Genomic DNA, 13,924 nt, shown 5'->3' with positions numbered 1-13,924 from the left:
GAAGGGGCAATTGAAGAAAAGGCGCGGTCACCATATTTTGTAGAGGTTCGAGAGCTAATAAAGCTAATAAAGGCTAATAATTTAAGGAGATGTGACATTTGTTGTCACTGATTTTATTTTTCACTCAGGAATAAACATTTCATACGTTTTTTTAACACTGGATTTTCTTAACCCCGTACTAAAATTATACAACACAGTATATATAAGGTAACGAATGACACTCCGATTACAGCCATGATATGGGATGCATTTTTTTTAATAATGTTTTATTGCAGATCTTATTCCAAAAGTGATTTGATAAAAACGGAGCTGGGTGTTTAAATCAAATATAAAACTGAAGTTTCGTTCAAATTGAGGGGTAACATTTTGAAATGATTTGGAAATTTGACAGTGAACTAAAATAATGAACTAAAGTGAATTAATTGGTACACTCTCAGAAATAGTTCAAGATATGGGAAATAAAAGTAAATAAAATTAACCAAAGTTGAACGACCGAGTCACCTTCCCCCCCCCCTTCCCCATCGCTCGCGGCATGAGCGTCTCTTCATTGTAGAAAAGGCCCAATGTAAAGAGTTATTTATATCTTAGAATGCTTTCTTTTTTCAACCAACTGCACTTTTGAGCTTGGATTTCCTTCTTTATTCTTCCATTGTTATTTTCCTTGTGCAAAGACTCAGCCTTAAACACCTCAACCGTTTCTATTTCTAATTAATCCTATCTTGAAGCTAGCATAACATCTCGACTTCCTTGTACCGTATCTTCCGCAGCTAAGAAGCGTGGCAGTGAGATGGGATACAACTTAGTATTTCATTTCTGGCGACTGAAGTCTGCCTTCTTACGTGATAATTGTAGAACAGCAGAACATAAATCATGAGTACGTCAAATGCAAACCGAAGTGAACGTACACAAAATGAAATAAATCTCCCATATTTATAATTCTTTGTTTTAATTGTATATGATTTCTCTTGCATGCATATGTTCCAAAATAATGTTTTTTCTCTGTATTTTTAAATCCAAAAAAAATCGTAAACACATTCCATAATGCTATCAAAACGAAACCGCCACCGCCATTGGATAGTCGAAAGAAGGAACACTAGCCGTTACATCCTGCCATACTGATGGCGTTGTGGATTCGATCTGTTTGAACAAATAGAAGGCAATAATATGTGACACATCGTTCAAAAGAGATTATTTCCCTATAATTTGTATTTGAATGAAAATTGTTTATAAATGAAAATCTTTATATGTACTTTTTAATGTAATACTATATCATTTTGTATTGTGTTTTTGTCGTAGAAATAAATTCAATCAAATTCGTTCTTTAATATGTCAACAGTATGTTATGAATTCAGATGGGAATCCGATAAAATTGAAATTTGATTCTTAATTAAAAGACCTTGTACAAACTGTAGAAGGCGTGAGAATTACTCGCAGATAAGTGGGAGCGGGTACAGTCAGATTAGACACTCTACCATTTTTAGGGCCATGTCGCACAGTAGTAGGACTCTCAAAACTATTGTGTCCAATCCGGTTAGATCCGCGCCTGAGTAGCTTTTACTTTCTTCAAAACTTTAAAATTCGTCTTCATTCATAAGGGGATGTCAGTGTCATACTTGAACAATAACAAATCAATATCGAGATTTTTTGTAAATAAAGCGATGGTTATTCATGTGAAAAGATTTGTAAACGTAAATCTGTTTCAATGAGCAACTCTCGTGTGGAATCGGATTATTATCGATATAAGGAAATTCCTTTAAATCACACAGTGCTCTTTACCAAAAGAAAGCATGGTTTGTTGAAGAGCAAAATTTAAAAAATGAATAAACACTGTATAACTTTACATTTTGAAGGGTTCCGTATTCTGTTCCTTTCATCAGAAGATGCAAAGATGCATGCTTTGGTGAAGTAGAATAAAAAGAGCGGAGGCAGATAACGAGAACTAGATTTTGAAGAAAGGAAGAAAGGATGATAATAATATAAATAATAATTATAATAATAGTAATGATCATAATAATGATAATAATAGTAATGATAATAATAATAATAACAAGAAGAAGATTAAGAAGAAGAAAAAAAGGAGAAGAAGAAGAAAAAGAAGAAGAAGAAGAAGAAGAAAATGGGAACCACTTATATCATCATAACGAAGAGTAATGCCTCAGTCATACCAATCTAACCGTCCGACCCAGGACCAATCATTATATTCATTTGAATGGCATATCATTAATCGGATTGGAGTTGTTATGGGCGGTGTGACTGAAACATAAGTAAACCTTGAACCTTGAACCTTTAAAAGGTACTTCCCCCCCAAAAAAAAAGCCCAGCAAAAAGCGTACACGCTGTCCTGGAAAGAGTTGTGTTGTGTCAGCCTAGATGCTTGTGGTGATCCTATGGTTGTATTTTGTTATGCGCTATACAATAAGAACGAGAATCCCAACACACTCACAAACACGCCCCTCCCTCCAACACACACGCAAACACCAAAACAACATTAAAAAAATGAATAAACAAGGCAGAGCAACGAGAATCATTGTTTGTTTGTATTTATTTCCATATAAAAATAATTATGTTCAAATTCAACAAATCGTATACATCATATAAAATATGGAGGATGGCCCATTTCAGCGGTATTAACAAATTACCACTGTTCTTCCATGGGGGTCCTTTACATTGAGTAAGAGGGTTTTTTTGATCGACTCAGACTTAATATTTCCAGAGACTCTTTATATTGTTTATGGTCTCCTTCTACAGAATACAGTTTTGTTCTTTATTTTTGGCCTGGCTATTTGCCCCTTATCATCTTGCTATTAGACATGTACTTTTAAACTGGTTGTTAGACAGTAAGCACTGGTCAGCCGATGAAGAAATTTTAGCTCCTCTGTTTCAATTGAGGATTCCTCTTTCCTTTACTTAACACCGACAAGCCGAAAGGTCTTAAATCGGTCACTTTTTCACAAAGCAACCATTGACGTGGAAAGTTACGTGATATAAAGGAAATTCAGACAAGGGAGAATAAAGCTCTTTCTTTAAAAACTTTCCAGGAGATATAGGGATAATTGTCGTGTTTAGAAAGCAATGGAAAGGGAATGTCCTGATTCCTGAATCACACAAATCGCATCTATTCAATTTATTTTATGTACATATATATTGACGGATAAAAGTGCATCATTTGTTGAGTGTGGACGTTTTTAAGATCGATGCATTCAAACCGTAAGGTATAAAAACTCAATACTACACCAGCTTAGAGATTCCTTGTATAGAGCTATTCAACATGTTCAACTTCACCCATAATTGTTTGTGCATATAAAAGTGTAATGGCAGACCATACACTAATCATCATTTTTTTTATATGATCGGACAAGTTGTACTCCAACAAGCACAGTAAGTATGATAGTTTAGCAAGAAATATATGAATTGTTATAAAAGTAATACTGGACACTATTATGAAGATGAATGATAACAAAAATCTGCACGAATCGATGGATCTATATTTTGTTTTCAAATTCTAAGGAAAAAGGAGGAATTTCGTTCTTGTTATTAACAATCCGGACTTTAACCCCCCCCCCATCCTGCTCTGTTACAATATGGTATAATTCTGAACAATATCTTGAAGATACGAATATGAACTGAATATGATGTGCATTTATGGAACCTACTGCTTGATTCAAGTATGATTCTGGGTTATTTTGTTTCGTTTTGTTTTATGTTTATTTATTAGTTTTCCACATATTATGAGCTGGATAACCATCTTCAGTCTAACCGCTGTTATTCGGAGAGGTATAGATTGTAGAAACGTCATGTTCCTAACGCAATTTTATATTAAAAAGACATGCATGTATTTTAAACAGCTGACAACATATTTACTTACAGTGGTATTGAAATTTTCATTGATTAGATAAGTTAAAGAAAATGTTTAATGATATATTTTGTCATATGTAAACGGTCCACATGATTTAGTATAACCATTACTGAAGATACATGTAAAACAAGAAAATAATGTTTCCAAGAAAACACATGGGGAATTACTGACAACAGCAACCTTGATGAATAATCCCTGCATACAACGAGTACGTTTGATCTACTTATACTTTTTAAAACATCATCCCCTATTTTCTTTATCAATATCCCACAATCTACAATCTATAGGCCTATTCTGTTTTGCTCTAGCGTTCTGTTCATTCATGCGATTCTACTCCGATGAGTGCATGTCTTCTTCTTCTTCTTTCCTTGGTTGGCAACCAGTCAGGATTGACTATTTTTGCCACAGCTTTTGTTCATTTTCAACAGCTTGTTATTCTTGTTATTTTTCTTTTCTTTTCTTCTGTTTTCTTTTCTTTTCTTGTTATTTTTTTTTCTTTTTCCTCTTATTTTTTTTCTTCTTTTTTCCTATTCTTTTTCTTTTCTTTTTTCTTTTCTTTTCATTTCTTTTTTTTTCTTTTCTTTTCTTTTGTTCTCTTTTTCTTTTCTTGTTTCATTTTTTCCTGCATTTTTTCTCTTTTCTTCTTTTCTTTTCTTCTTATATAGACATATTGTATTTTTGTCCTTTTAAAATAATAATTTTCCTTATTTTTTATGCGTTCTGTTTCTTGCAGCACGTTGTATTTTCTTCTGCTACAGTAAGCTGCAATAGAGAAAACAAAAGTAAACTGGATTTGTGGCCTGATAAAACTTCAGGTGTCGAGAAGCTTAACAATAGCTGTTTTAAAAGCTTTTTTACGTAAATAACACTGAGATATACAATGTCTTTTATTAGGTAAAGCCTCACAGATTTATTTCAAAGGAAGCAATCGAATAAAGCCTTGGTAGCTAGAGTTTACCAGGGATGTCTTCATTACTAAAACATTCGAGCGCCAACATCCCTGGAATTTATCAAGTCGACTGTATGTTTTTGTCGAGACAATGTTCAATGAAAAAGTGTGTCTTGCTATATAACGTAATTATTGTTTATCCAACCTTATAATTCCATGGCGATAAGTCATTTTACAGAAGTATACATGGTGAGATATACTTTGTGGCCATGTCGACAAACAAAATTTACTCGAAATGACAAGATAAAGTATTTTGTAAACTTGTCATGTAGAAAGACACTTAAAGTTTCCATTCTATGATATCGTCCGCGCAGTGGTGGATTCTCGGACATGGGGGCCGGGTTCCAAACCCTCGGGGAAAATGTAAAACTTTAGTGAAGAAACATAACTTTAGGTTTGATTTAGAAAATGAGGCCCCAGTCCGTGGCATCAGTGGGTATCGTAACCCCTGTTTTTTCTTTTCTTTTGTTATTTACACGGCGAAATACATCTTATACAGGGTGATGAGCCCCTTTTTGCTTGATAGAGTTTTGTGAAGAAAACGTTTGAGAAGCCCCTTTCCTGGTCAACCCCAGATCCATCGCTACGACCCCGCTTGGAATGACAAGGACATCTTCGCAAACACTCCGGAGGCGCTTTTTTTTAAAAACCCTTCAATGACAAAACAGCCTTTGTCAAAAATCGGTGAATCAAAATCTAAGTGAAAAAACACTCACCTATTCAGATACAACATATACATACAGTTTAGACTGTACATATCATTCAATGGAATTATTTTGTAATGCAAAATAGCAATATTATTATCATTATTATTATTATTTTGTTTGGCGTCACCTGTGCCTGGGAGGCGAAAAGCGAACTGAATCACTATGACCCGCAGGTCTCTCCTCCCGATATAACTGATTGGGGGGAATGCAGGTGGACCACTACACCGGGGTTTCCCCCTACTCTTATACGAATAGAGCAGTGGGTTCTTAACGTGCAAAGGTGGTGACTCTCCTCTACACGGGGCCTCCATTTAACGTCCTATCCGAGGGACGGAGTGTTTTCCATTGTAACATAGCCTGCATCTATGAAACATGGGAGAGACGTTTACACACAACGCACTGGCTTCAGTCATCCGCCCGGGGTGGACTCGAACCCACGATCTTTGGTTCGACAGGCAGACGCGTTACCGACTGAGCCAACACCACTCTCATATTAGTGTTATCCATTGTATCAGCAGTCTGTTCTAAACTTCTAATCTATACAAAATGTTTGAATTAGCATTTTACATCATTAAAATGTAGGCCTAGAGCCCTGTCAATCATGCCTTAATTGTTAGCTCGAAATAGAGGGTAAATACAATGTAATTTGAATATTGATATGACCTTGCTCTCTTCATGTCGTAGATGGCGATCTGTTGCTCTCCTTGAAACGTACATCAAATAAAATGAATAAGAATCCATTATCTCCCACATGTTGGCATATGTTTTCTTCGGACTATGTTATCTCTGTTGATTGCTTTGCACCATGTGACAGCGTTTGCATACTTTCACAATGTTTTGATGTCGATGGTTGTATTTTTAATGAGGTTGTGGTGATGATTTTGGTGTATTGTCATAAAGGTGTGGTGACGATGTTGGTATATTTTCATTAGGGTGTGGTGACGATGTTGGTATCTTTTCATTAGGGTGTGGTGACGATGTTGGTATCTTTTCATTAGGATGTGGTGACGATATTGGTATCTTTTCATTAAGGTATGGTGACGATGTTGGTATCTCTTCATTAGGATGTGGTGACGATATTGGTATCTTTTCATTAGGATTTGGTGACGATGTTGGTATCTTTTCATTAGGGTGTGGTGACGATGTTGGTATCTCTTCATGAGGGTGTGGTGACAATGTTGGTATCTTTTCATTAGGATGTGGTGACGATGTTGGTATCTTTTCATTAGGGTGTGGTGACGATGTTGGTATCTTTTCATTAGGATGTGGTGACGATATTGGTATCTTTTCATTAAGGTATGGTGACGATGTTGGTATCTCTTCATTAGGATGTGGTGACGATATTGGTATCTTTTCATTAGGATGTGGTGACGATGTTGGTATCTTTTCATTAGGGTGTGGTGACGATGTTGGTATCTCTTCATGAGGGTGTGGTGACAATGTTGGTATCTTTTCATTAGGATGTGGTGACGATGTTGGTATCTTTTCGTTAGGGTGTGGTGACGATATTGGTATCTTTTCATTAGGGTGTGGTGACGATGTTGGTATCTTTTCATGAGGGTGTGGTGACGATGTTGGTATCTATTCATGAGGGTGTGGTGACGATGTTGGTATCTTTTCATTAGGGTGTGGTGACGATGTTGGTATCTTTTCATTAGGGTGTGGTGACGATGTTTATATCTTTTCCTTAGAGTGTGGTGACGATGTTGATATCTTTTCATTATGGTGTGGTGACGATGTTTATATCTTTTCATCAGAGTGTGGTGACGATGTTGATATCTTTTCCTTAGAGTGTGGTGACGATGTTGATATCTTTTCATGAGGGTGTGGTGACGATGTTGGTATCTTTTCATTAGGGTGTGGTGACGATGTTGGTATCTTTTCATTAGGGTGTGGTGACGATGTTGGTATCTTTTCATGAGGGTGTGGTGACGATGTTGGTATCTCTTCATGAGGGTGTGGTGACAATGTTGGTATCTTTTCATTAGGATGTGGTGACGATGTTGGTATCTTTTCATTAGGGTGTGGTGACGATGTTGGTATCTTTTCATGAGGGTGTGGTGACGATGTTGGTATCTCTTCATGAGGGTGTGGTGACAATGTTGGTATCTTTTCATTAGGATGTGGTGACGATGTTGGTATCTTTTCATTAGGGTGTGGTGACGATATTGGTATCTTTTCATTAGGGTGTGGTGACGATGTTGGTATCTTTTCATTAGGGTGTGGTGACGATGTTGGTATCTTTTCATTAGGGTGTGGTGACAATGTTGGTATCTTTTCCTTAGAGTGTGGTGACGATGTTGATATCTTTTCATTAGGGTGTGGTGACGATGTTTATATCTTTTCATTAGGGTGTGGTGACGATGTTGATATCTTTTCATCAGAGTGTGGTGACGATGTTGATATCTTTTCCTTAGAGTGTGGTGACGATGTTGGTATCTTTTCATTAGGGTGTGGTGACGATGTTTATATCTTTTCCTTAGGATGTGGTGACGATGTTGGTATCTTTTCATTAGGGTGTGGTGACGATGTTGGTATCTCTTCATGAGGGTGTGGTGACAATGTTGGTATCTTTTCATTAGGATGTGGTGACGATGTTGGTATCTTTTCGTTAGGGTGTGGTGACGATATTGGTATCTTTTCATTAGGGTGTGGTGACGATGTTGGTATCTTTTCATGAGGGTGTGGTGACGATGTTGGTATCTATTCATGAGGGTGTGGTGACGATGTTGGTATCTTTTCATTAGGGTGTGGTGACGATGTTGTTATCTTTTCATTAGGGTGTGGTGACGATGTTTATATCTTTTCCTTAGAGTGTGGTGACGATGTTGATATCTTTTCATTATGGTGTGGTGACGATGTTTATATCTTTTCATCAGAGTGTGGTGACGATGTTGATATCTTTTCCTTAGAGTGTGGTGACGATGTTGATATCTTTTCATGAGGGTGTGGTGACGATGTTGGTATCTTTTCATTAGGGTGTGGTGACGATGTTGGTATCTTTTCATTAGGGTGTGGTGACGATGTTGGTATCTTTTCATGAGGGTGTGGTGACGATGTTGGTATCTCTTCATGAGGGTGTGGTGACAATGTTGGTATCTTTTCATTAGGATGTGGTGACGATGTTGGTATCTTTTCATTAGGGTGTGGTGACGATGTTGGTATCTTTTCATGAGGGTGTGGTGACGATGTTGGTATCTCTTCATGAGGGTGTGGTGACAATGTTGGTATCTTTTCATTAGGATGTGGTGACGATGTTGGTATCTTTTCATTAGGGTGTGGTGACGATATTGGTATCTTTTCATTAGGGTGTGGTGACGATGTTGGTATCTTTTCATTAGGGTGTGGTGACGATGTTGGTATCTTTTCATTAGGGTGTGGTGACAATGTTGGTATCTTTTCCTTAGAGTGTGGTGACGATGTTGATATCTTTTCATTAGGGTGTGGTGACGATGTTTATATCTTTTCATTAGGGTGTGGTGACGATGTTGATATCTTTTCATCAGAGTGTGGTGACGATGTTGATATCTTTTCCTTAGAGTGTGGTGACGATGTTGGTATCTTTTCATTAGGGTGTGGTGACGATGCTTATATCTTTTCCTTAGAGTGTGGTGACGATGTTGATATCTTTTCATTATGGTGTGGTGACGATGTTGATATCTTTTCCAGAGATTGTGGTGACGATGTTGATTTTTTTCCTTAGAGTGTGGTGACGATGTTGGTATCTTTTCATGGGGTGTGGTGACTATGTTAGTATCTATTCATTAAGGTGTGGTGACGATGTTGGTGTCTTTTCATGAGGGTGTGGTGACGATGTTGGTGTCTTTTCATGAGGGTGTGGTGACGATGTTGGTATCTTTTCATGAGGGTGTGGTGACGATGTTGGTGTCTTTTCATTAGGGTGTGGTGACGATGTTGGTATCTTTTCATTAGGGTGTGGTGACGATGTTGGTATCTTTTCATTAGAGTGTGGTGACGATGTTGGTATCTTTTCATGAGGGTGTGGTGACGATGTTGGTATCTATTCATGAGGGTGTGGTGACGATGTTGGTATCTTTTCATTAGGGTGTGGTGACGATGTTGGTGTCTTTTCATGAGGGTGTGGTGACGATGTTGGTATCTATTCATGAGGGTGTGGTGACGATGTTGGTATCTTTTCATTAGGGTGTGGTGACGATGTTGGTGTCTTTTCATGAGGGTGTGGTGACGATGTTGGTATCTATTCATGAGGGTGTGGTGACGATGTTGGTATCTTTTCATTAGGGTGTGGTGACGATGTTGGTATCTTTTCATTAGAGTGTGGTGACGATGTTGGTATCTTTTCATGAGGGTGTGGTGACGATGTTGGTATCTATTCATGAGGGTGTGGTGACGATGTTGGTATCTTTTCATTAGGGTGTGGTGACGATGTTGGTGTCTTTTCATGAGGGTGTGGTGACGATGTTGGTATCTTTTCATTAGGGTGTGGTGACGATGTTGGTGTCTTTTCATGAGGGTGTGGTGACGATGTTGGTATCTATTCATGAGGGTGTGGTGACGATGTTGGTATCTTTTCATTAGGGTGTGGTGACGATGTTGGTGTCTTTTCATGAGGGTGTGGTGACGATGTTGGTATCTTTTCATTAGGGTGTGAAGACGATGTTGGTATCTTTTCATTAGGGTGTGGTGACGATGTTGGTATCTTTTCATGAGGGTGTGGTGACGATGTTGATATCTTTTCATTAGGTTATGGTGACGATGTTGATATATATTCATTAGGTTGGTGTGACGATATTTGTATCGCTTCATGTGTGTGCGATGATGTTAATATTTTTTCATTAGAGTGTGATGGCAATGTTTTTATTGCTTCATTAGGTTGTTGTGACGATGTTTGTATAGTTTCATGTATATGTGGTGGCGATGTTGGTGCCGCTTCATGAGCGAGTGGTGACGACGGTGGGATCTAATCATTAGGTTACGGTGACGATGTTGGTAATTATTCATTAGGGTGTGATGACGATGTTGGTGTCTTTTCATTAGGGTGTGGTGACGATGTTGGTGTCTTTTCATTAGGGTGTGATGACGATGTTGGTGTCTTTTCATTAGGGTGTGGTGACGATGTTGGTGTCTTTTCATTAGGGTGTGGTGACGATGTTGGTATCTTTTCATTAGGGTGTGATGACGATGTTGGAATCTTTTCATTAGGGTGTGGTGACGATTTTGGTGTCTTTTCATAAGGGTGTGGTGACGATGTTGATATCTATTCATTAGGTTGGTGTGACGATGTTTGTATTGCTTCATGTGTGCGCGATGATGTTAATATTTTTTCATTAATAATAATAATAATAATAATAATAGCCAATTTTTATAAAGCGCTTTTCCCAGAATGGCCCAAAGCGCGTTACAGCATATTATTACCCCGGTCATTTGATTCATTTCAATCAAGCACGAAAAGTGCACAATTTCCACTCCCTGGGGAGCATTCCTTGCATTCGTCGCAGCCACATTATGGCGCTGGCAAAATCAAACGTACAATATATTTCGCATCCTACATTAGAGTGTGATGGCAATGTTTTTATTGCTTCATTAGGTTGTTGTGACGATGTTTGTGTAGTTTCATGTGTGTGTGGTGGCGATGTTGGTGCCGCTTCATGAGCGAGTGGTGACGACGCACAGTGGGCCGGGGCGAAACAAAAGTGCGCCAAAAGTCATTTTGGGCAATTTCAGATTTTTAATTTTTGTTATGCCCAGCTGAAAGACAACACTTTGAAGAATACTTCAGCAAAATATTTCATTCCGGAATTTGCATAAAGGTTGTTAATTTCCTACCTCAAATCGTAAAATGTGACATTTTGCGAAATTTCGCGTATATGATAACCTAGTTGAAAAGCAGGCCATTTCACAGGAGGTTTTTCATGTAGGAATCTGAAATGGCTCCAACATAATCCTGAAATATTCTTTTTTCGTAAGAAAGGGTTCAAAGTAGATAAAAGACACCTTTCAGGCGGTTTATAGGATGATTATTCCTCGAAATAGGCTGAAAATCCATGTTTTTTGCATTTACATTAGAAACGTTTAGATTTCCGTGGATTTCCGTCTATATTCTATAAGCATCATTTTTCCCGATGTCTAAGCTTTAAGTCGATACCAAATTTAGCTGCCCGTTTTTGCCCGTTGTCATGTAGAGCCGATTTTACTTGACACAACACCCCAAAAACCTGTTCAAAAACGGTCATTTTTATACCGCGCAGTCATCGTAGCGCACCGTATGGGCAAATTGCCATTCGCTTTTGCATGGCGAGGACGATTCCCCTTCCATTCCATGAAAATGACATAATTCCGGGCATAATAAACAAAATAAAGGTTGCTAACCCAAATAAGGGCTATACCCACAACTCTTCTAGAGTTAAACTTACTTGTAGAATAATTTCAGCCAAAAACCCTCCTCATAGTGATACATTCGTGGTGTTATATACTCTGCGTTTTACAAAAGTCAACACAGCTTGATAAAGCGCGGTTAATATTTTTCAGATTTTAAAGTTTTTTTTAATAAATCTAATTAATGATCATTTTGATGCCATAAAATTATTTTCGGCATATCATACACACCTTTTAGGCATGTGAGAAGCATAAACCAACATTCACTCTGGTCAATCTTAAAGTAGCACATAACACAACATTTATATACCACACATTGTTTAGCGTAATTTGTCTTTTCACAAATAGGTTTTAAGCAGCCAATCAAAATTAGGTATCAAAATAGGCATGTGAGAAGCATAAACCAACATTCACTCTGGTCAATCTTAAAGTAGCACATAACACAACATTTATATACCACACATTGTTTAGCGTAATTTGTCTTTTCACAAATAGGTTTTAAGCAGCCAATCAAAATTTGGTATCAAGGTGACGTCATATCGGCTTTAGATTATGTTCAGTCGATTCTACGCCCAAAATTACCCATGGCAACATGTTAAAGTAAAAATCTAACACGGAATATAATTTTGGCGCACTTTCAACTCATTCTGGCCCACTGTGCGACGGTGGGATCTAATCATTAGGTTACGGTGACGATGTTGGTAATTATTCATTAGGGTGTGATGACGATGTTGGTATCTTTTCATTAGGGTGGTGTGCCGATATTGGTATCTTTTCAGTAAGGTGTGGTGACGATGTTGGTGCCGTTTAATGACAGAGTGGTGACGACGATGGGATCTAAACATTAGGTTACGGTGACGATGTTGGTATCTATTCATTAGGGTTTGGTGACAATTTTGCTTTTTTTTAATTAGGGTGGTGTGACGATATTAATATCTTTTCATTAGGGTGTGGTGACGACGTTCATATCTTTTCATTCGAGTGTGGTGACAATGTTTGTATCACTTCATTTGGCTGTTGTGACGATGTTTGTATCGTCTCATTAAGGTGTGGTGACGATGTTGGTATCTTTATCCAGAAATGAAAAAAAAAACTGACACAACAATTATTCCGCCTTTCTGGATTTACTCGAAATGGTCGTGGACTTCGGTCGTTCTTATTATATTCATAAACTCACCAAGCAAAATGCTGAAAATTCCATCAAAATCTGATAACGAGTAACGAAGTTATTGAATTCTAAATGTGAACTATATATTGTGAAAACGATTATATGATGATCTCATGTCCCACTTTCCTTTTTCTTATGTTATTACATGAAATCATAATTATTTCATATTTTCATGTATGTATGTATAATGTCTCCCTTGTTGCAAAATAATTTGCAGCAATAATCTTATATAACAGATCTGTTAATCAGGGGCAGATCCAGGATTTTCCAAAAGGGGGTGCACATTTTCTCGAGGAAAATTTTGAGAAGCAAAAAAAAGTCTTCATTTTCAAAGGGGGGCGGGGCACACTTCTGTTTTAACGACATTTTTACATTACAAATTTTAATTGTGCCTCTCAAAGGGGGGGGGGGGCGGGCACGGGTCGGCTTTGCCCCCCCCCCCCCCCTGGATCCGCCATTGCTGTTAATCAATATTTGTTTTCTTTCTTGGTGGACAAAATTTGAAGAAATATAATTTCGTATAAGGAAATAGAAAAAGAATAAGTGGGGATATGACATTAGCTTCCTAAATGCATATTCATGAAGACATGCATAATACTATTTCACCTAAATAATGCATTTTTTTATATTGTTACTTAGTTATTCCTGCTCCAAAATTTGATGAAATTTTCACTGCTTCGCTTGTAAGAGTTTACTTCATCCGATCAAATGTCATTTTCAGCTTAGATTACCCCTTCATTGGTCAAGCAATAAAGGCCCTTTCACAATATTGATCCCGATCAGTGTAGAACGGTTTTTCCTGGTGTTGCACGATCGATCGCTTTTGTCTTTCGAACACTCGAAGTCGTTGCAGACGATCACACGAACCCGAGGTGGTCGTGACTGGT

The 13,924-nt window shown here is 37.7% G+C and overlaps 1 protein-coding gene across 1 annotated transcript; it reads right to left on the bottom strand.

Annotated features, from left to right (window-relative positions):
- Positions 1-6,370: 6,370 nt before the first annotated feature.
- Positions 6,371-11,727, bottom strand: LOC135156100 (uncharacterized). Its single transcript, XM_064107238.1, has 2 exons — positions 11,689-11,727; positions 6,371-7,093 (listed from the first exon to the last, which is right to left on the bottom strand). The coding sequence occupies exons 1-2, from the start codon at positions 11,725-11,727 to the stop codon at positions 6,371-6,373; spliced, it is 762 nt and encodes a 253-aa protein (XP_063963308.1).
- Between the last annotated feature and the right edge of the window lie 2,197 nt (positions 11,728-13,924).

Source organism: Lytechinus pictus, chromosome 12 (assembly GCF_037042905.1).
Source record: "Lytechinus pictus isolate F3 Inbred chromosome 12, Lp3.0, whole genome shotgun sequence".
Taxonomy (NCBI): domain Eukaryota; kingdom Metazoa; phylum Echinodermata; class Echinoidea; order Temnopleuroida; family Toxopneustidae; genus Lytechinus; species Lytechinus pictus.
Note: the sequence above shows the minus strand (reverse complement) of the source record. Positions and strands in the feature narration are given on the sequence as shown.